Source organism: Nilaparvata lugens, chromosome 8 (genome assembly GCF_014356525.2).
Source record: "Nilaparvata lugens isolate BPH chromosome 8, ASM1435652v1, whole genome shotgun sequence".
Taxonomy (NCBI): Eukaryota; Metazoa; Arthropoda; class Insecta; order Hemiptera; family Delphacidae; genus Nilaparvata; species Nilaparvata lugens.
Genome location: NC_052511.1, coordinates 12,824,992 through 12,847,853, shown reverse-complemented (window position 1 = coordinate 12,847,853; position 22,862 = coordinate 12,824,992). Strand labels below are relative to the sequence as shown.

Sequence of the window (22,862 nt, the reverse complement as noted above, 5' to 3'; positions counted from 1 at the left end):
TTCTTCATTCCAAAATGGCGACATTTTACTAAACGTCTGCTTGCGTTTGTGTTGTGTATTAATTTTTGTTTTGATAGATGTGAGTTATTTAAATAATTTATTTGTGATATTGTCTTCGATATCTCTTACAAAAATGCCATCTTTAGATGTTGCAAACCCTCCTACAGAAAGTCAACCTGAAAATGCTACACCAACATCCCAACCGGTTGTGGGCATTATTTATCCTCCACCAGAGGTTAGGAGTATCCTTTGATATGTATTTCATAAAAGTAATTTTAACTTTATTTTAGTATAATTTACTTTAGTAGATTTTAAGGCTAAATTGCACGTCCAGTGCCAACATACCTGTCATAAAATTTTTGGTTGGGATCGATTTAGTATGTTATTTTGTGCACAAAATCACAAAAATTAAACGGCGTTCACTATTGTTTTTAAAATAAACTAAGTTCAAAGTAGCACAACTTTACATGCATTTAACCTATAAGTAGCTAAGGTTAGGAAAAGCTGTAGGTTAGGAAAGCTTAGGTTAGGAAAAGCTTTGGGTTAGGAAAACTCAGATTAGGTAGGCTATATCATAATCTGATGATTTCAATAATCAAAATGGCTGCTACTCATATGTTAAATGCATGTAAAATTGTGCTACTTTGAACTTAGTTTATTTTAAAAACAATAGTGACCGCCGTTTAATTTTTGTGCTCAAAATAACATATTAAATCGATCCCAACCAAAAAATTGATGACAGGTATGTTGGCACTGGAGGTGCACTTACACCGATTTTATAATATTTTCGTGTTCATTCCCAGTTCTTCCAGCATATAATTGTTTGTTGTTGAATAACTTATAGGCTTGACTTTTGACCAAGAAACTTAGACCTATTATACAACTAAAATTTTACTTCAATTCACTGTAAACTGTAACTACTATAAAGAGGAACTACAGAAAGCTGTTACATATTGAAAAATATTATAAGCATTCCTTCAAATATACCAAGTTGTTTGTAGCCCTGGAACTAGTATTAGGCCTATTTATAAAAATTGCTTTTTTATTACGGTGGTACATCCGGCTATATTTTTTGAGTTGGATTCGCCTACAACAGTGACATTAAACAGTTGAAATGTAATTTCCATGAATTCTAATAAAATTAATCATACTCGGTCGGCTGGTCTAAATAGGAATAATGCCATTAGAGTTTATGAAAATTATATTTTTACTGATCACTGTCATTCAATCTTCAATCTTCAATCTTCATTTGTAGGACCATTAACCAGCCAGATGAGCTAGGTAGGTCATCATGTCAATATACAATTTCACACAAAATTTATGTACGAATTTGTGTGTTTCACACATTGTTGTGTACGAATTCAACTTTATTGATCTCTACTACTATACTTAATCACTGTAATGGTAGCCATTTTATATCTGAAGCACCTTACCGTGACCCTACAAAAGATGGTAGTAACTTACCCTGCTAACACTAACAAATTTTATCCTTAATTCTACCATTCATTTATATTTTATAAACAGTAACCTATTATACTTAACATATAAATTATGAGACCTGACCCAAATCGAGGCATCGCAAATCAGCTTGTCAGCTTCACTTATCCCTCAATATATTGAAGCATTGCATTTTCAATGAAAAACAGTGTTTAAAAAATCATTCACTTCTTGAAAGCTTGGCAGTACTATCGCCTTGCACATGTAAGATAAAACACATTTAAATGTACCTACATATTTGTATCTGCATATCCTTGGGTAATGTTTGAATAATTTTGTGTATATTTTTTACTAAAAACTTAGTCTGTTTTCCTCAGCATAATCCTCAGATATCGTTGACAAGACTGCTAGTTTTGTCGCTAGAAACGGACCAGAGTTCGAATCCCGTATCAGGCAAAACGAATTGGGAAATCCTAAATTCAATTTCTTGAGTTTTGGTGACCCTTATCATGCCTACTACCAGCACAAGGTCAAGGAATTCAGGGAGGGAAAAGGTAAGATTTCCAATTAATTATATTGTCAAATGCTTGATATTTTTACACAAGAACTATTGTGAGGTTCTAGTTAAAACGGAATCACTTGATCAAATAACATTTGATTTGCTAGCCTTCGTCTCATTAGACAAAGCAGAAAGCTCTAAAATTGTTTTATGGCCATAGACCTAATGAATTTTAATTTACAATGAACTACCAAAATATTACAACTAAATTATAAATTTTTTTTATTAAATCATAAGAAAATATACGGTGTACATTTAACAATTCATATTTATTTGATCATTATTATTAACAAGAATTAACAATTAATATTAAGTTCAGATTTACTAGAATAACTTGAATTACAGGTATCTGTATAGAGGACGTTGGAAAAAGATAATCGGCAGCTCTGTTGTCTTATCATTTCCACTGATTTAATATCGTGTATCACACCAAATATCAATTTCCTTACATAGCTTATCGCATTAAATCATACTTAATTCAAAGAGAAAAATGATAGTATTGCTAAATTTGCAACTAACGTACAGTAAAATTCACTTTAAATTGTTAGAGATTGGCTTCAAACTGTCAGCATGTCTTATAACGTCAATGTTTCGCATCAAATTAATGCTAAAAAATGTTTGGAATGTATCATGTTGCATGTTTATTTTGGACTAAAATTTAAAATAGAAATTGTCCGCAGAAAACTAGCCTTTTTTGGTTTGGTTGGTGACACTGACTGTGTCATCACCTAAATTTGAAAAAAACAATAGCACAAGGATTACGTAGTATCTTATCTAACAATGTTACTACATCAGTGTCATTTGTAACATAATTAATAAATTAATTTTAACTGTAAATTCATGTTGAACTGATAATTTATTTTTTGATATAGCTCCTGTCCGTTTGATTAAACGATTTGAATCAATCCAAGTTTTAAGATTAATTTGTTGGTTGTGATTGTTTTTCAGGGCAAGAACCGGTGGCTCCTTCGGCTGTTGCTTTGCCGAAGGCACCGACGCTCACTGTTCAGTCCAAGCAGCAGGAATTTCTGAGCAAAGTATCGGAGCAGCCATTTGTGCCCAAGGACCCCCCGGCTGAGTTCGAATTCATTGCCGATCCTCCCTCCATTTCAGCTCTTGACTTGTGAGTTTATCAATTTCATTCCTTGATTTGGAGGGAATATTTATCGTCACATTATCATTACATAATATAAATACTCCGATTTGATTAGTAATTTGTCAAACACTTTCTGGAAATTAACTGACCACTACATCAAGTAAGCGTGGCCAGTGTACTTGGTCTATTGTAATTTAAATAACAAAACATAGTTTGAGTCTAGTCCGCATAGAAGCTCGTTCTTGTGTTGACAAATAGCTCTACTACCAAATTTTAAAGCCATTATGAAATTTGGAGACGTGATTGATAGATACTGTAATTTCAGCTCGTTCTTGTGCTGACAAATAGCTCTACTACCAAATTTTAAAGCCATTATGAAATTTGGAGACGGGATTGATAGATACTGTAATTTCAGATATATGTACATGCTAATTGCAGAAAATTCACATTTTAGCACGTGATTGTAATTGCACATGAGCATATTAGTGAAGTAATTCACATATATAATTCAGTTTCTTGTGTAGTTGCTTTATTAATGTATTAATTATTATTATCCATGTACATAATATATGTCACAAATTAATCCATTTTTATTTGTATGATAAAAATACTTTTTAATGAATTTTTCATATTCTATATTCAATTACTGTATTTTCATATTATTTATCCTCAGATTCTCATTCCACCCAAAGACATAATGTTCCGTTTGAAAGACGAATGCAACAGTATGTACTCGATCTTAGATCAGGTCAAATATCGAGCTGATTGGTTGAAGTACGAAGAAGCACAAAAGCGGATGGAAAAATTGGCCATCGAGAAAGAGAGAGGTAAGAGAAATCATTTCTGAATGAATGCTTATTGATTATGGACCGACCGGTTTCGCTTTCACTGTATCAATTCTTAAGTTAAGAATCACGTTCATTCTAATATTTATAGAACAAAAATAATTTGGTTATTGAAGTTTACTATAATAGTAATTTATTCATTAGTAGAGAGATTTTCTAGAATGTTCAGCCTCACCGTGTTACCCAATGTCACTTTCTATATACTCTGAGTTTATAGGTTATGTATTGGGTTTAAGTTTTATTACAAGAAATTTTCACTTACCGTACACCTCCTGATTTTTTGTTTTATAGTCTGAAATGAATAAAATAATATTACTAACTTAGGATATAAAATATTTCTAATTTTCTCATTCACAATAGGGCTTATAGACAAATTTTGCCTGTATTCAATATTATGGTGTAATAGTAGAAACATCTTGTGTGGCGCACTCAAACAACTTTCCTTGCAGTTATGAAAATTCATCACCTGACGCTAGTGTTCCCGCGCATCTCAAGTCTACTATTGAAAGATTTGAACCAGCTGGTGACAGAGCAATAACGCTGGAGACACACGAAGTCTGCTATCTCTTCATAGTGAATCATTTAATAGAATCAACAGTTTGCAATTGGATAATCACATTTTCTCGAATTTCGAGCTTATTTTTAATTTTAGGTGAACATTTTACTGAATATCAATTGTAGAGATTCTCATGATCAATCTTTTCCACTCGAAATTTTCTGTTTAAATTGTATATGAAGCCTGATAATTGAGAATCTAAAATCAAACTTTGCATAAATGGGGCGGAGCTCCTGAAATTTTTTACAGATATGGGACTTATGGCAGCTCAAAGAGCTTATCGATATCTATTTCAGGTATAACTTTAAACAAAATCGTTGGAGCCGTTTTCGAGAAAATCGCGAAAAACCCTGTTTTTGACAACATTTTCGCCATTTTAGCCGCCATCTTCAATCGCATTTGATCGAAATTGTTCGTGTCGGATCCTTATATTGTAAGGACCTTACGTTCCAAATTTCAAGTCATTCCGTTAATTGGGAGATGAGATATCGTGTACACAGACGCACATACACTCATACACACACACACACATACATATATATATATACAGACCAATACCCAAAAACCACTTTTTTGGACTCAGGGGACCTTGAAACGTTCAGAAATTTAGAAATTGGGGTACCTTAATTTTTTTGGGAAAGCAATACTTTCCTTACCTATGGAACCAAGGAAAGTAAAAAAGTAGACGTAAAAAAGTGTTGGGATTGTTTGGTTCAAGCATTGTTGAAAGTTTTCCACTTCATTTATATTTTTAGGAGTATTCCTTCTACTTTGAAAATGATCATTACTGTAGTCTAGATAAATTTGCATTGTTCAGGTCAGATCTGATGTAGATTATGAAAGTAAAAGTAAATACTATATTATAATCTATATAATAGTATGCTTGTAATATTATGGAAAGTATATGTAACGATTCCTTTTGATTAATGTTAATTATTTTTCTTTTTTGAAAAATGTGTCGTCATATCATGTTATGATTGTTGGATTTGCTTTTTAGTTGCATACGCACAGATCGACTGGCATGATTTTGTGGTGGTGGAAACCGTCGACTATCTGACCGGTGAAGTAGGAAACTTCCCCCCTCCCACCACACCTGAAGAAGTCGGCGCAAGAGTTCTCATGCAGGTAATTCGCATGCTTCTTGCTTCATGATATTGTAGGTGATTTTGGAAAAAGTCAGCTCTGGTTAATTGGGGAGCGATTTTGCCAAGTTCTAGTGCTGGCCACAAAATAGCACCATTTGCTTTTGCTGAAGAAGTACTCCAATCATCTTGAGTATGTCTGATTTTAGATAAATAGTTTTTGATAAGTTAATGAAGTCTCAAATATTGTATATCCAACATTAGAATATGAAATTACAAATGATCATACTAAAATTGAATATTCTATTTTTTCTTTGGATAAATTATTTTTTGGATAAATTAACCAATCTTAATTAACTCTGTAATACAGCAAAGAAATACTTGCTGATCTCGATTAAGTTGAGAGGTTAGAAACTCCCTACTACTATAGATCCAAGAAATTTTAATTTTAAAATAATGCCGTTTTTTCGAAGCGGATTACTTTACAGTAGTACAGTAAAGTCAGAGTACAGCATAGTACAGTCGCTACTAAGTTCATACTTTTGGGATGAGATGCAGTTTGAATGAGACAGATTCATTGGCAACTGCTATGTGTAAGACAAGGATAGCAATCCTCCATTCAATAATACTGACGTATTAACGTTGTTTTCACTACAGTTTATTTTATCTTAAAGTGTTGTAAATATTCACTTCATGCATTAATTATTGTTAAGAGGTCAATATTATTCAACCAGTCCATTGACTTAATCAAAACTTACTTACTGAATCACTACTTACACTTGACTTAATCAAAACTTACAATAACTATTGTCTAATAATTATTACCTAATCATTACTTACTAAATTAACTTGTATCAAACTTAGTTACTTAATCAAAACTTACAATAATTATTGTCTAACGGCCATTCTCTTAGTCTGATGTTAGTATTCTAATGTTTTGTTGACAGGAAAGAATAGATGAAGGTGGTCCGGAGGAGAATGAGATGCAGATAGGCAGTGATGCAGAGGGTGAAGAGGGAGAGGACGATGGAGTGGAGTTAGACAGCAGTGATGAAGACGACGAAGAAGATGAGAGAGAACACATGCGCGCGTCCAAAGAGGATGACAAGGAGAAAGAAGCCAAGGATAACACGCAGGTAATTATTATGGAAGTGGGAGTCGATCGAACTCCAGTCCTCTTACTCATTTCGGTGCTTTCCTGTTAAGGAGATCTTTCGTCAAATGGTTATATTCTCCATCAATATAATACTGCAATGTCTGATTTAATGACATCCCTCACATTCATCATAGATAAATGGAAGAGGATTTATCTAAATTTGTAGAGGAACAGCACAAGGATACCTTTTTTTTAAGTTACTTATAGTCCAGTCAAATAGTCGTTTTTCAGGAAACAGCCCCCAAAGAATTTTTCTCGACGGTTCTATTTGTATTTTGGGGCGCTGAATTCGAATCTGTAATTTGCTGACACGCCAGAGGGCGGCTTCACCCACAAAACCCCCAAAAACCTCCAAAATTTCGGACTTTTTTCAATTTTCCCATTTTATCTCATAAACCTTGAGTTTCTCAAGAAAAATCATTCTTGACAAAATTAAAGAGAATAAAATTTCCAATGAATTGATTGGTTTCCATTTTTGGTTCCGGAGCTACGAATTTTCAAAAAAGGGGTAGGCTATTTTTTAAGGGAATTTCAAAATTATGCAAACCTACCACTACTACCCTATACAACTTGGATATTTATCTAGTATAGATAAAAAACCACTCATCACGTGAAAGAACAATTCATTATGAACAGGATTTCTTAGGATTTTTCGAATTTAGTAGTGGGGGAGGGGGATAGAAATAGAAAATAGAAAATCATGTCCTACAGCCAAAATACAAATTTTTCATTATAATACCTTTTCAAGAGTATCAAGTACCTTTTCAAGGCCATCAAGGCCTTCCTAATAAAAAAATACATATTTCGGCTGAAATCATCTCACGAGGGTTATTTCCTATGAGAATCACCCGTTAGAAACATTTAATTTCAGTACTTCCCAGTGGGGGGTACGTCATAAGGATACGTCAAGGATCAAAACTTTAAACACTTATAACTTTAACAGAATTATCAGATCTCCTCGTACTACAGCTCATTCTTCTCAGCTCGTCAAGGCGGTTCAAAATCATGTATAATAACTGAAATTTGATGAAAAAATAAAAAAATCCTCACAAAATTCATCTGCCTCACATGAAAGAGTAGATTCTGTTCTTCAAATCAAGACCAAGTACCATTTTTTATCATTCCGGGTTACCGAGTTACACGTTTTTGAACATAGAAATTGGCAATTTTTCTGTGTTTTTAAATAGGGGCTAAAATACACTAAAAGAGGATTTTTTTATTTTTTCATCAAATTTCAGTTATTATACATGATTTTGAACCGCCTTGACGGGCTGAGAAGAATGAGCTGTAAGTATGAGTCATTATGATTTTCAATCCAAGTTTTTTCAATATTTTAAATTGATTCATGAATCATGTAACTTAAGCTGTCATAATTGAGCGTTTTAAATCAGTTTCATTATGATATCAATAATATTGTTCTTGGATAGTCTCTTATTTCTACACATTCTTGTTTTTAGTGAAGGAGATATCGTGGTAGTTATCTAAATAGAGTGAAAGAACTCAACGGTGTTACAACAACGAATATATTGAAATATCAAGATACCGGTTTCGGTTGTTACACCATTAATCACAGCTTACCTACTCTACCAGAGGTAAATAATGGTGTGACAAACGAAACCAGTATCGCCATATTCAATTTGGTTGTAATAACTTCCAGACTTCTTATTTGAGACTTGAATGTATTATAGATAAATTTCTCATTAGCAATGGTTTAACAAATGAATCCAGTACCTTTATAATCAATTTTGTTGTAATAATGTTCAGTCTTTTTATTGAAGACTTGAATGTATTATAACTTGGATAAGTTTCTCATCAGTGATGATTTGTGTATTAACTTGCATTTGATATTTAGGTACAAGACATGGAAGAAGAATCGTCAAGTGAAGAAGATGACGACGATGAAGACGATAGAGTCAAGATGGCGGAGGTGCCAGATGCTCCACCTCCTCCCTCTATCAGCGGTGACGTCAAAAAGGTGCCCTTCCCGGCGCAGCCCCCCCTGCCCCCCATTCCAGACAAGGTCATTGTAAAGAAGGGCTACGATCCGAAACAAGGTCAGTAATCACCACCCATTCAACAATCAAAATACATTTTTTAGAAAGAAATATTCATTTTATACCTAACAAATCAATTCAATACTTATTCAGTATGTTCATATTTCCATAACACTTTTGGAATAATATTTTTCAATTCATTATTCCTCAATATTTGATAAAAACTTGGTGGGAAGCTACTTGTCCTCCCGTAGTAGTAACAATATAATATTAAGAAAAAAGGTTTCTGAACTCGGAAGATTCTAACCAGTTCATTCTAAATTAGTTATATTATTAGTAAGTCCAATGAATTAAGGCAGCATAAATACCGTGGTCTACAAAAATGAAGTAAACTAATCTAATTTCTTTGATCATACTAGTATTTAAGTTTCAATCAATGTTTCAATAATCTAATTCATTCACAAGATGAATAAAATAAATCAAAATACAAAATAACACAATCAAACTACAAATTTCTTATAAAATTAAAAAAAACAGGCTTCATGGTGATGTCCATGATGAATTTTAGTCCTGTTTGCAGACTAGAATCTCTTAAGCTAACAGTACTGTATCTAATGATTTATACTTTTACATAAAAATAGAACTCGTATGTAAATTATTATATACTTTCATTGAATAAAACTCAATGCTTTTACTGATTTGATTTGATAAAGTCTAAAAATTTATTGTATAACTTATACTCTTCTGTTTTCAACATTTTCCTAATCTAAACGGTACTCTATTCAATTACCTAAGCATACTTTTTCATAAAATGTCATATTTCATTTATGCTATTACAGTTAGATTTCCATGATTCGTAATTTGATTTATATTGATTAGAAATCAATCAATAATGGATATGCTGTCACTGAGTATAACTGGATTTTCATCTGATCAAATCTAATAAATCCTTATTTTTTATTAAAAAAATAACTCAAAAATTTTCCAATTAATGGTGATTTGAGTGTGATATTTTTGTTTTTTATTCTGTTTTCAACCGTCAAAATTTAAAAATCTTAGTTTTCGTTGTTTTTGAGTGAAAATGGACTAAATTTTAGTAAAGTGAAATCATAACCCAATTTTGGACTTTAAAAATGTTATCTAAATTTGGGAGAGAAATAGTACAAGGAGTATCCTTAGTTTTTTTCTCCCAATTAGCGTTTCTTTGTAAAAAAATATAAATAAATAAATAAATTAGATAAATAAATAGATAAAAATTTCTCCATAATTGAAAGAATAAGTCTTTGATGTTGGTCAATACCACTATTAGTGGTTGTCAATATAATGGTATCGACAACATCAATGTCTCATTCTTTTAACTTTTTTGTATTGAAAGAAATAAAAATTCTCAAGTACCCTTTTTGCAATTTCTTAAGGTGTCTACCAAAGTGAGTAAATAGAACATTTAGATGGGTACTTTTTTATTTCATTTTTAATTCATTCTATCAATAATTTTAGTAGCCCTGTAAGTGAAAGTGCCTATTCTATAATATCGAATGTGAAATTCAAATGAATGAATTAATGTTTCAGCCGTGAACAAGCTAGCCAAGTCGCTAGGCATGGATGAGTTCTTGATCTCGCCCATCAACGGAGAGCGAATCCCAGCCAGCAAGGTGCAAGAACACATGCGCATTGGACTGCTCGATCCTCGCTGGGTCGAGCAGAGGGACAAACACATCCAGGACAAGTTGAACCAGGAAACTGTCTATGCACCAGGTGAGTTTCTTTTCACAATTTTTTGTATCTCTGTAACTATTAAATTATGTAAACTATTTGTGCCTCAGTGCATTCAATATTTACAGTCAATCATTTTCACCAAGTTTGTTGTAATGAAAACACAAATATATTGTCAAGCATTAGAATTTATTTAGAGAAAAACACAAAGATGTTTCAACACGTATGGTGTCATCTTCAGTGTGAATATCACTAAAAAAACTATGTCAGAAGTTTATTTTAGTTGATAAATTGTAAGAGACAGAAAGATATATCGTGTTGCATTTTTGAAAGCATGAAAGTATAGAAAATGTAGTCATTGATAGACTGTTTAGACTGAAGTATAGCAGGAAAATCCATTAGTTTTCATTATTCATTATTATTATTATTTTTATTCATTATTTTTTATCCATTTATTTGCCTTATTCCTACTATTTTCTCCAATTGGAAATGATAATTATTGAGTTTTTAAGGATCTATTCCATAGAATACGAATTATATATATATTGCTGAAAAAGTTTATATTAAACTAATATTATTCATTCAAAGCTAGAAATCCATTTCATGAAACAGGCGAATTGGGAATTTTATAAGATACAATATGATGAGATTCAGTTTGAATTTTCAAGAATTCTTAATTTAAATTATTATTGAACGAAAAAAGTTGAATGATTTAAACCACTTATAAGACTTCTGCTACTGCAAATATTGACCACAGGGTAAACAGCTAGAAGGAAATTCGATGAGAGCTACCATTCAAAAGTTATTGTAATTCAAATTGTATTTATTTCTATTTAGACAATAGATACAATCCAGGTGTTATCAACAGGCATTTGCCCAAAAAATGCTTTCAACCTTGATTTAAAATAAACAGTCGAGAGGTTATATGTGCATTTTATTAATGAAAATATATTAATAAATTAATTCTGTTTGAAAATATTAATGCAATTTCCAATTAATTTCCATCTCTGTCCCAATTAATTTCCATTTCTGTCGATCGTCTTATTTTTCCATTATAAAAGCATGTTCTCATAGTTATGTTGTGGATTTAACTTTCGAATTGTGTTTTAAGGTTCTGCTATTGAGGCAAGTTTGAAGCAGTTGGCTGAGAGACGTACTGATATTTTCGGAGTGGGAGATGAGGAGACGGCCATCGGTAAGAAGATTGGAGAAGAGGACAAGAAGAAGGAAGATAAGGTGAGTAATTGGTTGGACAAGATTCTGTCTCCTATTCCCATTTCAAACAAATATTCAATTGCCAGCAATTCACATTCAAAAAAAGTTGATCTTTAATTGCGAGCATAAATTTTGAGATTGAAATTGATAGAAAGTAGTATGCTTATTTCATATGTAATCTCATTATTTTATTCTTGATTTGCCTCTACATTATAAGTAGGTCTTTAGTCTTGTTAATTTCTTCAGAAACCAAGGATTCATTCATGAACGCTGTTCAGTCTATTTAGTTACTTGTTAGGACTATATTACTTGATTGAAAAGCGTCTAAACTAAGTTGTATCTCCGATTAAGCAAGAATCAAGGTCCAAGGACCGCATTTATTATTGATTCTTTGTTTGCTGCTTAGCTATAGTGAGGTCCATGCTATAATGGCAGTGTACGATTGACAATACTGTTGCTGTCCTTTTCTATCATACAACAAAACACATAGCGCTATCTCTCTCTAGCTTTGCAATGTTGTCAGTTTGCCAGAATCATACATTATAGACTAAAGTATGTTTGAGTCAAGCCGCTGTTTGATTTCATTCATTATCCAACAGTGTATTCGAATATGTTGTTTAAATACGTCCTTGATGGAATGGAAACACAATATTATGGTGTATTTTCACTGCAGAAGTACTTCTACCGGTTGAAAAATTACTAACATCTAAATTTAAAAATCTCCCTTGTGAAATAATATTAAGGACTGAAAATGTTGTGAAGTGAACAACTGCAAGACTGCAAGACCTATATTCGGACTATGTGTAACTTTATCTAAATTTGGGAGAGGGATAGCACAAGATTACCTTATTTATCATTTTGATGATGTACATATTGTATGAATCAATAAAGAATCAATCAAATTTTATTTTTACTTTTGACAGTGACTGTACAAAAGTAAACAATTCATTATCAGTCGCCGTTTTTTTTCTTCATTCTTTCGAAATACTTGAGTACACAAGTCGAATAATTGGTTTAAAATGTATCTTTGAAAAAATTGAATAATTTTTAAACATTACCGTATGTGAAACACAAATTAAAATACCTGAAATGACATTTTAAAAGTTGATAACTAACCATCCTAGACTTCATTCATGCTTCAGTTAGCCTACACGTATAGGTTAGACCTACTCGTACCGGTATAAATAATATTAAAAGGTTATTTCAGAATTATTTCTATTGATATTACTTATTTTAAATAGGATTTCTATTTTTCTATTATTTTTAAAAGAAATTGGAATAGGATGTCTACCACATAACTTAATTTCTGAAATTGAGATTGTTGTATCACAGCTTTTCAAATTGACCGCCATTTTAGGTTTGTATAAAAAAATCTGTTCTTAGTTAAAAGCAAATTTTCAAATCAAATTATGGAAACAAATTTCCTTGATTAATTTGACATTAAATTGATTATGTAATCAAGGAAATGATAATTATTATTAGATCAAATTTAATGGGTTGAATTGAGTAACTGCTGTGTACGCTCAGTGGCAAAACGGAGAGACTTGGCAACCTTTTTCTCCTGTCTTTCTTCACTGCCTTTATAACGTGGACCTCACTATAAGCAAGACTTTGATGATCAGCAAACAATCACGAATGTAATACCACTTGGTTACTAGTAAGCAAAATCGTGCTCAGCTAAGTTTCAGTCTAAAATCGAACGCACACAGGATCAGACATACGTTTGCAGGCAGACAGGAACAATCCTTCCCACAGACGTTCGTCTTTCTGCGTATGTCTATTGTTGTGTGCGTTCTCCTTAAGTATCTTTCATGAATACAGTGTTAGGCTGTTTTACTGAGTTTAAAGCAACCGGGTTAATAGCAACGCGACGGAAACTCCATTATTTCGAAGTTCTGAATTTCTCTAGTGGCGTTGTTAATAACTACATTATTCAACTTTCTTTGAAAGCTCTAGTTCTCGTCACTTTGCTATCACCCAGTTGTTTTCTGTATGTATCAGCCTAGTCTCACTTTTATTTTGTGTATTATTTACCAAGTACTTCAACTCCAGTCTATATTAGTCTTGTTCTTTTCTTTTAAAATACTTAGCTAGTTGTATAACTACATTATTGTAGAATAGAATACATTTTTACTCATCAAAATATGCACAGATGTATTTGAATAGTATCAATGTTCGAATGATACATAACGCTAGACTATCCTATTTCTTAAAAAGAATAAATTGTTACCTAGTTTAGTTGAAAGTTGAAAATTATCGGTAGTCGAAACTCTTTGCAAGGAATGAAGCGAAATACTCATACGATATTTCTTCAAATTCTGTTTTTAAAAATTGCAGGATCTTCTGATACTTGCAAACTGATTGATAACTTTTCGAAATATTTCTCACATCTGTTGACGATTTATTTATCAAAAATATCTAATCTGTATTTCTGTGATATGACCAAATCGTGTTTTATAATTGTGAGTATTATCTATTATCTATTGAAATTATTTATTGTATACATTGACAATATTCAAATGTATTGAGTCATATTTTGATGAATGAAAAGATTCATCCTATAGTATTTGCATTGTAACTGTTGTATTGCAATTTTATTCTTAAATGCCCGGTTGCTCAAAAACCTGTTGAGTTTTAAATTTTACGAGAACCAATCAGAGAAGACTTTTCTAAAAAGAAGGCTTCTCTGATTGGCTCTTGTGTCTCCTAATCACAGTTGAAATTTAACATGCTTTTTTGCAACCGGCACTATGCATTTTTTGTGTGTTGTCAATGGATTGATTATGTGATCAGGTGTTTGTAAATTGATTGATTAAGTGAATTGGTGTGTTGTGAATGGATTCATTGATTATATGAAGTGGTGTGTTGTAAATTCATTGATTGATTGATTATGTGAATAGGTGACATGGGACGGTCACACATCGAGCGTGGAGGCAGCCACCCGTGCAGCCCGCGCTAACATCACTCTCGAGGAGCAGATCCACCAGATCCACAAGGTCAAGGGACTGCTGCCCGATGAGGAGAAGGAGAAGATCGGACCGAAGCCAGTGGTGACGCCGGCCTCCGCACCGTCTAGCCTCCAGTCCACGCCGTTGCCGCCTCCCAAGCCACCCGTCGTGGCTCCCCCGCCGCAGCCACCTCTACCACTGGCGCCCCTGCCTCCGCCGCCCCCCGGTCTGCTGCCGCCCCAGCCGCCAATGATGATGGTACCCGCCCCTTTGCCGCCTATCAGGCCGCCTCCGATGATGGGTCAGTTTATTCTTTACAAAATAAAAGCACATCGGGAGAAGAAAAATAAAGTTGCATTCAACTATTTCTCTGCCAATCATACTCTTTGTTTGACCATATTGCAAACAAAAAATTAATTATTTCTTCACCTTCTATAGTGCGGTTCACGTTATAATATCAGTATTTGATTAAAATTGGTGTTGCTATCCTTATCTATCATTCGACAAAACAGATAGCGCCATCCTCTTCTAGCTCTGCATCATTGCCAGATCGTTTTTAACATGTAATTAAAAGAGTATTATTTTCAATTGTAAAAATAAATTATATATTTAATCATTTAAAGATTAAATTTCTGAACGAATAAAATATAATTGATCATTTTAAACAAAAATGAACAGTTTATATTACATTAGATGTACCGATATCAACTATCCTCTAGAAGGCAGTGACAAGGCAGAGAATCAGCTACGCTGTTCTATCATTCGTCACAGCCACTAACGTGGTCTTACTATATTTTTAAACTCACATTCTTACTCTCTGGAACAGAATACTAAGGCTGGCCACTTAAGTAACGTTTCGCACATGTACGATACGACTGAAAGCTTACGCCAAAAACCTGAACGTGATTAGCATTGGTTTGCTGCTATCCTTGTCTGTCATCAGACATAGCAGGTAGCTCAATCCTTTTCCAACGCCACACCTTTGAAAAATTGTTTGTAAAAAAATATAATGAATTACCACATTATTTTATCTCATTTATAAAAAGTTATTAAATTATGAAAAAAATATATTTTCTTAACGAATCAAATATATTTTGTATAGAATTGAACACTATTAACAAATCAACAATTGATGATATCAGATTCATCTTGGTAAGTTATTAAATTATGAAAAAAATATATTTTCTTAACGAATCAAATATATTTTGTATAGAATTGAACACTATTAACAAATCAACAATTGATGATATCAGATTCATCTTGGTAAGTTATTAAATTATGAAAAAAATATATTTTCTTAACGAATCAAATATATTTTGTATAGAATTGAACACTATTAACAAATCAACAATTGATGATATCAGATTCATCTTGGTAAGTTGATATTTACTGTAGAAATCGATTTCGTAGAAAATTAGCAACAGTGCCTCCCTATCATTTCCATTAACTATAACGTGAATATCACTGTAGACATCTGTCATTGGTTTCAATTCATATAGTAGATAGTAGACAGTCTAGACTTGTTCAATGATAATAGATTATTATGTCAGTACTATGTTGAAGAATTAAAACAAGATTTTGAGCCTCTGATGCAACAAGTAATCTACATGTTAAGATTCAATGCTACGTGAAACAGTGACATGAAAAATATGTGTATTGAAACGGCAAGAGCTCTAGATCTAGGTCGCTGGACGACACAGAAGTACGTGAATTACTGGTTTGAACACATAGTGAAAACCGGCAAAGCATGCCTATAACATTATATAAATGTAGAGTAGGATACAAGCGATATCTTGCTTCTTTCAAAGATGACTCTAATATTGTGGATAATATATTGTGTGTATATTGTAATTGATTTTTCCTCCACCTACTGTCTAAAGTACTTACTTTACTCCCTGAAACCTAATACTAAAGTGTCACTTTTTCGCTCTCGGTAGTAAAAAACAGAAAAACTCCCTAGGGAGTAAAAGTGACTCCATTTAAATAACATGGGGAGCATCTTTATTTTGAAACTCACATTGTAATAGGTTAGAAGGTCTAAGCTCAGATGAGAGAGCATAATAGAGGTGTCTGTCATTAAGTCAACTGAATTCAATACCACAACCAGAAATTTGATTAACTCATGAAATATATGTTTGTATGATAATTATTATATTCTTAATATTAATAGACGATAAAAATTTATACAATTTTTAAAATATTTTATTCTATTCAAAATACCAGCCAACAAATATTTTTGATCTGCAATTCAAATCTGAACCGCGTGATCTGGAGTCAGCCATTTTTGGTAGCTGCTCAGCTGATATAATTGTTACAACTTTTGCTGATAGATAGCGCAATCGGCAGTGCCAATCAGACGACCGGTTTTTAGGTTTTAGATTTAGGTTATGTTGTTAGGAATCAGTGTCACCAATACGTAAGTTATTAGAATGATTTTTTTCGCAGTTTCTATAAAAAAATGTAGATGGAGGAAAAATGTTGTGTACATCACGAGCGAAATACTTTTTCTCCCTCAGGAAAATTGCTGCCCTCGGCTTCGCCTCGGGCTTCAAACTTTTTCCCACAGGGAGAAAAAGTCGTACTTTTCACTCTAGATATACAAATCACTATTGTTCAATGGCAATAAAATATTCGTATTCCTACGGTATAGAATTAATGAGCAAGCATAAGAAAAAAATGTTTTTAATAATACAAGGATGTCTTTGTAATGTGTTTTAATAATGTGATGGTTTTGTTTGTAGTTCCACCGCGACCTCCATTCCCGGTTGTGCCGAATCCGCCCATGCCCCCGGGCAACTTCATGCCAGCCAGTGCCCCCCTCCCTCCACAGCCACCGCAGCCCCCTCAACCACCTTCCGTAAGTAATTGTATTCATTCAGTCTGTCATTTGTCTATTCATCAATTCAAAACAATCCATCCGGTAATCCTTGATTAGTGTAGAATATTTTATGTTTGTATCTGATCTTAGTAGTTTTATTCATAGATGGAAATTACTGAGATATTGCAATTATTCAAATGCTAATGAATTTATTATTTTTTTTATATATGTTTAATTTGGATTTCGTTTAATAATAATAGTTCTATTCATATTTCGTTATTAGCACTACGCTTTATGTAGTTAACAATATGTAATTTTGTGTTAAACTTAGAAAAATATTTAAAAAAATTTTTGAAGTTTCTCAAGACCGGCCACTAACGACATCACAAGTATTTTGAACATGTGTGAACAAGTCTTCGAACGAAAAAAACATTCACGCAAAAGGCTTTGAACGAAAACCCGCTGTTTAACAGCAGCTTCCAAAGTAGAATGAACAGCAAATAATAATAAATAAACCACTGGAAAACTGGCCTACAAATTATAATGATATAAAAATAATTTAACATCAAATAGAGCAGCAAAGAAGAAATAAAAAAACAAGAAATTCAAAATTCAAAAACCTAACCTCAAAAATTTTGTTTGAAACGGTTCGCCTATGACACAACTTGTCCTTGTGGAACATGTTCGACACACTTGTCCTTGACCGGCCTTGATAATCATGACTCAACTAGTTTAAAGTTTTTGAGAAAATCGATACTAGTAAAGTTTGAGGTTTCAAAAAATGATGCTCGATTTGAAGCTCCAGTTGAATAATTCTACACTTCAGTACTAGTTTTTAATATTAATAACTTTATTGGTCAGTCACTTAATTCTATTCTACTTCATTTTTCTTTTTGGTACCATTGTGAAAAATCTTTGTTGTTCAGTTATGAAATCTGATCGAAAATTTATTAATTTGCAGATGAGTCTAGGCCAGGCTCCAGAGCCGGATAACGATGAACCTCCAGCAAAGAAAATGAGAACTGAAGAGTCGCTCATGTCAGAGGATGAGTTCCTCATGAAAAATAAGGTAGGCCTATTATAAAATTTAGAATAAATTGTAAATTTGTGAATAATGTTTATTGAAACACTTCTGTTAGATATTACTTTGTCATGGAACATCTGTCGAATTTATTTGGAAATACTCTACATTATAACACATCCTCCAGTATCGATCAGTGATAATTGAAAATTAATATGAGCTCTTACTATTATAAGGCTACATCCTTGTAGGTCAATAGGTTTATAAGTATATTTTTACCAATTTGAATGTAAGTTAAACTTCACGATGTAAGGTAGTTCTCGTTTGATCGATCTAAGTTGATTCACGACTTTTATGTATTGTAAAATTCAAGCATTGTCTGTCTTACAGATTCATCATGCAATGATTTTATTCCCGTTGAAAAAATGATATAAATTTTGATTAGATTTATCTATATATTCTGTAAATTCTAATATGATATCTCTACTACCAGATGACCTATGCTTTCTTCAGAATATCCTTGATTGCTTCTACTTTTCATTTATTTAATATATCTTTTTTGTTATCTAATATAAATTTGTACTATAGGCTTCCTCAAAACAAAAATAAGGTCAAGAATTGTTTCAAACTATCCAATAAAACATATTATAATTAAAAGTGTTTTCGTATATTATTAAATTTTGTGTCTATGAGCCACTAAAAGAGTAACAGTATAGTGAAGAGGTAGAGATAGAGGGAGAGGTCGAGATAATATTGTAATTGTGTTACATTGACAAACTTCTACCTTTACCTCTCTCTCTACCTCTATCACTATGCGGTCACCATAAGATACCACTTCTGTGAATCTCGATGCCAATATTTTCTAAAAGAATGAGGAATTGCTGATATTTATTACTTTTGAATGTCATGTCATCTGCTCGAATGCCCACAACTTGATGCATATGTATTAAGAAGGCATTAATTTTGTGAATGACAATGCTCAATCCGCAGCTAATTTGTGGAAAATGTAAATGTAGTATCTGCATGCACGGCCACGAAAATGAGATGAATGAAAATGAAATATGCTGTCAACACGATAGAATTCCTTCTTATTAAATGACTGTGGCTGACAGCTTTCATTCGATATTTACGTTATTGATACTTTTTATTCGATACTTCAATGGTGGTGACTTGATACTTGGTAACAGAAGATTGGCGATATCGCAACGTCCCTAACTATAGGTCTCTTCTGTTAATGAATATATTTTCACCCCATTATTCGTATATTATTTACAATAATTCAGAGGTAACATTCATACCTATGCAGATAATATCATGAGTATATTTTTAATCAAAATATAATAATTGTACTAGCTAGTAGCCATCAATTTATTGAAAATATTATTGTATGTTATTCTATTGCATATGTCTGTTTCATTTCTCATAGTTCTTTACTGTGTTCTAATTTTTTACTACTACTTTTTCAGAGCCCAGTCTCGTTCAAGGTATCTGTGCCTAATATGTCTGATAAACCTGAATGGAAGTTGAATGGTCAAGTACTGAGCATGGTGCTTCCTCTGCAAGACACGGTGTCAGTCATCAAAGCCAAGATACATGAATCGACCGGCATGCCTCCCGGAAAACAGAAACTGCATCTTGATGTGAGTGTGCTCTTCAATTCATGTTTAACAATTTCATCTATAATATGATAGTGTTGCTTTCCAGTAATAATTATGCTGTGTAAAACATAATCATGTTGGGTAATCAATTCTATAACCAGACCTTCAATATTATAACTTCCATAACCCTATTTCGGACATTTAAAATGTCATTTAAATTTGGGAGAGAAATAGTACAAGGAGTATACTTAGTTTTTCTCTCCCAATCAGTGCTACTTTGTGAAAATTATAAATATACAAAAGGAAATTCGAGTGAAGCTATCATAAGCAACTAAGGTTATGATTTTCCGCTAATTTGATCACTTTTTCACTAAAGGCAGCCACTAACATAACGTTTAATCGGAAATTTCGACTGGCAGGTGAACAGTGTTCTGTAACAGCTAACCTGCAAGAGCACACAAACTACTGCACATCTGCATTGGAAGTGACTGCCACTCGCTTTCAGATTTCGACTGTTCAGTCGTATCGTACATGTGAAACGTGACGTTAGTGGCTAGTCCAACTTGACATATTTTTTTCATGACGTCATTAGCAAACTACAGTTTATTCCAATGTACCTAGAATACAGGGTACAGGTACATTGTATTCTAGGTACATTGGTTTATTCTTTGAACTTAGCAAAGTACTGTATGTCACGATTTGATGAAATGAAATGCGGCCTTTCCTTAAGGGTAGTTCAAGTCATAATCACTTTTTTTTTATCATTTCTCGGTTTTTTGGTTCATTATGTAGTTCGAAATGTGCGCTTTCCAATGGTGTCTGAATCACAATTCTATGTAGACTGGAAACGATTCTAGCAAGTTTTCAAAAATGTTCTGCTTGAGTATTTTCTTCAAAATATACGACATTGTAGGCTTCTACTTGCATTTTTATTTGATTTGTGCTCCACTGACAGTAAATAATTTATTCAAATTCCTTTACTATTCTATTGTAACCACGTATTACTTTGCTTTTCAAGTTGGTATCACTGACATTCCAGTGAAATAGAAATCTAGTCATCCAGTGTAACTATGTTATGTTTATTTGTTTACATCTGACTTGGTGTTTGTGACCTGTGACGTGAATTTTAGGTTACATGATTCTATTTTGCATTGCACAGTTTATTTCATTCAATAAAACATGCCAAGACAAAAAAGTTGGAAATCTGAAAGTAATTTTAGAGAAAATAAGTTTACAAAAATATCTACTGATAGAAATACGGTGACTACCGTACTGTTTACTCTTGAGTAAACAGACTAGTGAAGCTGGGCCCAGCAATGCGCCTGTTACAAGTGCTTCAAAGAAGAAAATTTCAGACAATTTTGAACAATTTAAAGTTTTAAATGCTTCATGCAAGAACTTGATCATATCTTTTGATATAATTTCTTTGATATTTTCAAAGTTCACGAAATGTGAGTATTTTGATGTGAGTAATTTATCATTACATCATTTTTAGTTTCAATTTTATGCAATGTTTTTCATTTTTATTGATTTCCCAGAAAACATATTTTTCAGTACTTAGGTACACTTATTTAGGAAACCATTAAAGATAGAGGGTTGTGCTTCACACAACATGTTTATATGATTGATATCTTACTCCTGTAGTAAAATGAGGAGGATGGGATAAAACGTGTTCAGAAAAAAAAATAAATAGTAGAATTTTGGGCGGAAAAAAATGGTCAAGATAAAAAAAAATCATAACTTCTGAAATATTAGAGTTAGGGACATGAATTTACTACAGTAGATTGATTTTATGCTGATAAAGAAGCATACGAAAATTCAGAGTCCTGCCTCCATTAGTTTTTGTGTAATTGGTACCGAAAAACTGGTAATTTAACATGGGAGGTATAGGCGACTTGGACTGCCCTTAAGATTGGAGGAATGAGATGATAAACTGTTCAATTGTTGATAAATCACAGTTAGGCCTAGGCCCGGTTGTACAAAAGCCGGTTATTTTAAACGTGAATAATCTCTCGAGAACCAATCAGAGAAGGCCTTTTTGATAAGACGGCTTCTCCAATTGGTTCTCATGGAATTAATCACGATTAAAATTTAACCGGCTTTTGTGCAACCGGCACTATGTGAACAAATATCCTTTTATTGTTACCATTAGTCTAGTAAGCCTTTCGCCACACAATCAAATAGCGGATGAATATTGGACAAATTCTACTAGATAATACCTTTAACTATTGCGTTTCATATGAATGCTTCTAAACTGCAGTCTCAGTCGGATAATTTGTTTAGTCACCCGACCGGCAGTTAAAAGGCTTTGTAGCTTCTTCTTGCTGTTTGATTTATAGCAGATTTATTATTACGGTTTTTTTTATTATTAGATATAGTTATATAGTAGCATTTATTGATTGCTACTATTCAATTGCAGTATGTTTCATTATTGCTATTCAATTTTGTTACTGTATCAATTCATGCTTTTGCAAAAGACTGCAGTTGGTTTGATAAACCTAAAACGATTTTAGTTGATTTCTCTTTTTTTTGACCAACCTCTTTATTTCAATAAATATTAAAATAATCAGCGTTCATGTTTTCTTCATAGGGACTATTCTTCAAAGACTCGAACAGCTTGGCTTACTACAACATCACTCCTGGAACAGTCATTCAGCTCCAGTTGAAGGAGAGAGGAGGTCGAAAGAAGTAAAACACTTGGCAAGTTTTTTTATCATGAAAACCAAGGATAGACTTTAATTTTCTGTTTTTCGTATTGTATAGTGTATTACAAACTATGTGATTGAGTTGTATCTCATAATTAAATAATATATTCAACTTGAAA

General features: G+C 32.7%; 1 protein-coding gene across 1 annotated transcript; it reads left to right on the top strand.

The window, feature by feature from the left end:
• LOC111050838 (splicing factor 3A subunit 1) lies at nucleotides 1-22,862 on the top strand. Its single transcript, XM_039435073.1, has 14 exons — nucleotides 1-242; nucleotides 1,827-1,991; nucleotides 2,945-3,119; nucleotides 3,690-3,919; nucleotides 5,491-5,618; nucleotides 6,523-6,711; nucleotides 8,584-8,785; nucleotides 10,295-10,480; nucleotides 11,550-11,674; nucleotides 14,554-14,902; nucleotides 17,343-17,458; nucleotides 18,381-18,488; nucleotides 19,907-20,080; nucleotides 22,629-22,862. The coding sequence occupies exons 1-14, from the start codon at nucleotides 134-136 to the stop codon at nucleotides 22,728-22,730; spliced, it is 2,358 nt and encodes a 785-aa protein (XP_039291007.1). The 5' UTR covers nucleotides 1-133; the 3' UTR covers nucleotides 22,731-22,862.

Coding starts and splice junctions, on each gene's coding strand:
- LOC111050838 (XM_039435073.1), top strand. CDS start 134: ATGCCATCTTTAGATGTTGCAAACCCTCCTACAGAAAGTCAACCTGAA. Junction 243..1,826: donor TCCTCCACCAGAGGTTAGGA/GTATCCTTTGAT, acceptor CATAATCCTCAG/ATATCGTTGACAAGACTGCT. Junction 5,619..6,522: donor GCGCAAGAGTTCTCATGCAG/GTAATTCGCATG, acceptor TTTTGTTGACAG/GAAAGAATAGATGAAGGTGG.